At 33.5% G+C, this 3,566-nt stretch overlaps 1 protein-coding gene across 1 annotated transcript; it reads left to right on the top strand.

Annotated features, from left to right (window-relative positions):
• The first annotated feature begins 786 nt into the window (after positions 1 to 786).
• Positions 787 to 1,603, top strand: LOC120162537. Its single transcript, XM_039172680.1, has 3 exons — positions 787 to 971; positions 1,063 to 1,403; positions 1,484 to 1,603. Exons 1-3 carry the CDS (start codon positions 802 to 804, stop codon positions 1,564 to 1,566), a joined length of 594 nt encoding a protein of 197 aa, XP_039028611.1. The 5' UTR covers positions 787 to 801; the 3' UTR covers positions 1,567 to 1,603.
• Positions 1,604 to 3,566: the final 1,963 nt, after the last annotated feature.

Genomic DNA, 3,566 nt, shown 5'->3' with positions numbered 1-3,566 from the left:
TGTGAAAAACTAACAATTTCATAGAACAAATCTTAACTTTCAGTCTTACCGATTTAGATAATTAAATAGACAACTCGGGAAGCTTAGAGTGTATTTATGGTTGCCTTTTGTTTGGTCGTAATTTGTGAAGCTGTCAAGGCTCCAAAGGGGATGTTCAATGATGAAAATAATATTAAAATAAAATATTAATAATGTTCACGATAATTTTTTAATAGTCAATAATAATTATAATGTAATATTTGTTTAGAATTTCTTTGGGTATTGTATACACACACTACAAATTCAGTTAAAAATATTGAACAACATGCATACATAGACCTATGAATATTTATTACCATTGATGTCATCGAAGATTTGTTTTTAGCAATAGAATCTTATCATCACAAGAATTTAGCTAAGCCGTCCCACTACAAAATTAACATTGACCTAAGAAAAATATAGACAGTTACATTTGGATGGTTGAATAACAAAAGCAAATTCCTCTAATGAATGTCAACCCTTTTCTTTCTCCATTAAAGCATCTCCACCTCATTTTCTTTTGATGTTTCTTTACAATATATACATAATTTCAACGCTGCTCTCTACGTCCATCCATCATCCTTCACCTTTTCATCGTCGATAAGCCGCGTCAGCTTCATTCTGCTGTGGCGGCTATAATAAACTTTTCTTTTGTATTTTATTTTGATTTCAATCAAAATAAAATGATGAAAATAAAAGTTTATTTTTCTATGTCTTCTATGATTTAGATAACAAAATCCTTATGTTTTATTTTTAATCATAGCATTTGCGGAAAAGAAGAGAATGAAGGACGACAGATCGGAGGCGGCGACAAAGAAGGTCGTTAAATCTTCGTCATTCCATGACTCCGAAATAGAAGTTTCGAAACGTAATGCATCGAAACTAAGGCCACCGCCGTTGATGATAGACAAGAAACTTCTACAAAAGCAAGTGTCGATGTTAGAGACCTCAAGGTTGGTGTTTTTCGTATTTCTTTGGTTGTAGAAAGCTTGTTGCTTAATCTTATGATTTCATGTGTCTGAAATCGATACGTTCACGTTTTAGGGACGTTGCTTGGGAGAGAAGGCGGCGACAGATTCTTCGTCAGGAGAGAAGAAAGAAAGGGGTCATCGCGAACGAGAATGGATTGACAGATGAAGATTTGAACGAGCTAAAAGGGTGCATAGAATTAGGATTTGGATTCAACGAAGAAGAAGATCAAAAACTATGCAACACATTGCCTGCTTTAGACCTTTATTTTGCTGTAAACCGTCAGCTTTCTCCACTTCCATCCCCTCAAAGCCAGAGTTATTCATCAACACCATTACCATCACCATCAGTTAGTTGCAGATCACCGTATCTAGAGAGCCCCAAAAACGAACCAGATTGGAAAATTTACAGCCCGGGTAATTCAAAATTACAAATAATAAATAAACCCTAAACAGCAAAATAAGTAATCATAACATCTTCTGTATATATTTTCCAGGAGATAATCCTCAGCAAGTGAAGACGAAGCTAAGACATTGGGCGCAAGCTGTGGCATGTTTTGTAAAGCAGTCATGTTGCTGAGAGGTTTAAAAAGAAAAAATATTTGTTTCAAACAAGAATCCTATGTCCCTTCTTCTTTGTGTTTCACCACTAATCTTTTTTACACATATCTTTTTTATTTTCACAATAACCTTCCAAAAAGAACTACTTTCTTATTTACTTCACCTTTTACTGTTGTTCCACAGTTCATATCTACTATAACCCATCATTCTTTAAGTTCAAAAACAAACTCTTATCTAGACGATGTTTACAGTAATTAAGTGCAAGAATACAGAGAAAGGTCAGCCACAATGTGTTCTTTAACTTATAGAAGATCACTTGCGTTGAAATTTGAGACGCCAATGACAAATAGTTGGTGTTGTGTTCATGTAGGTTTGATTCAGTTGAGGAATTAGCAGTTTGGTGTAGATGAGAGTTTACTTCTGAATTTAGAGAATGATGAGTTCAAAGTTAGAGAACATATGTGCAATGTCTTTAAGAGTTACAGTATGTGTGAATTGTGGAAAGTGAAACAAAGAGAAAAATGCTTCTTTTTGAAAGGTGTTTTCATTCAAATGAAAAGGGCACATGTAAAAAGATTGCTGATGAGAAACAAAGAAAGACAGGATTTTTGTTCATGTGTTTTTATATACGTTCCAATTTTGTACGAAATGGGTTCAAGTTGAATGTTATTTACGACTACCAACATTGTTAGTTCAAGTGGTAATCAATTTAATATCCTTTAAGCATATCACGAATTTGAAGTTTTTTATATGTATAAAATCTCTATCGAAAGACTAACCCACTAAAATTAGGTGTGCGACACGGGTTGGTATAAAAAATATAATGTGATTTAAGACCAATTTTATTCATTTATTTTTTATTTAAAAATTAATTTAAAAAATAACCTTAAAACTATATACAAAGTAAATGCAATGAGACGTTAATTGCGATAAATATAAAAACAATGAGGGCTAAAATTACGAATAATGATAGTAAGACTACAACCTTGCTACATTTGACCTTGATTTCCCCCCGTCTAAAGATAAAAGCAAGTGGTCTTAAAATGGTTTGATTACGCGGGCCTCCCATGTTTTATCCAATTAATTTTGGCATAATACTAAAATTCATCCTTAAACTTTGATTTTATAATTTTTTAATCACTTTAACGTTCAATATTTTGATTTTAGTCATTTCTTTTACCGGAAATGATAAAAGAAACTAAACTAAAGCAGTAGTAACATGAGCTAGGCTTTCTTCTTGAACCATATCGTTTACTTCACCCGGTGGGGAATGAAATATATGGGAATCAGGTGGGAGGTTCCAAGCTCACTTTGTTAATCCGTCGGCCACTTTGTTATCCTTACGAAGGGTATGTTGAAACTGCAATCTCCAATCTCTCTTTATGACTTCCACTATGTGCGATACAAAGGAAAAGATAACCCCCATCTCCATACCTTGTTCTAGCAGGTTCCACTCTTCCCCATTATCCACTTCAACCATCACTGCTCCCATGTCCATATTCCATGCTAAATTCAACCATTCGAAGACCACCCCCCCAAAAAAGTTCTGCATCAAAGACACAGCTAATCCCTATAACTTTCGAGAACCCTCCAAGCCACTCTCCATTCTCACCCCGTATTACACCACTGCATGTTGTTAGCCCCTCGATCGGTAATGTATACGTTTCATCAGTGTTCAGATTATACTATCTTGGGGTTAGTCATTTTAATTCTTATTTAGATAGAAATAGTTAATTAACTAAAAGTATATTAATTATAACATCAATTGATATAGTGTGAATTGCTACATGTGTTCCAATTATATTTTTATTTATTGATTTTTTTATAACTATATATGTATAATCCTTAAATTAGATTGTTTAACCTACTTAATAGTTAAATTAGGTTGTTTAACCAGATCATAACTTGATATATGCTGCTTAATTAGAACCAGATCATACCCTGAGATATTAATTTCCAAGTAAATTGAAAAAAAAGAGAGAGAAACAAATTTGACAAATCCCACGTTTCATGCTGGGA

Source organism: Hibiscus syriacus, unplaced genomic scaffold, assembly GCF_006381635.1.
Source record: "Hibiscus syriacus cultivar Baekdansim isolate YM2019G1 unplaced genomic scaffold, ASM638163v2 tig00111402_pilon, whole genome shotgun sequence".
NCBI lineage: Eukaryota > Viridiplantae > Streptophyta > Magnoliopsida > Malvales > Malvaceae > Hibiscus > Hibiscus syriacus.
This window is presented reverse-complemented; position numbering and strand designations above follow the sequence as displayed.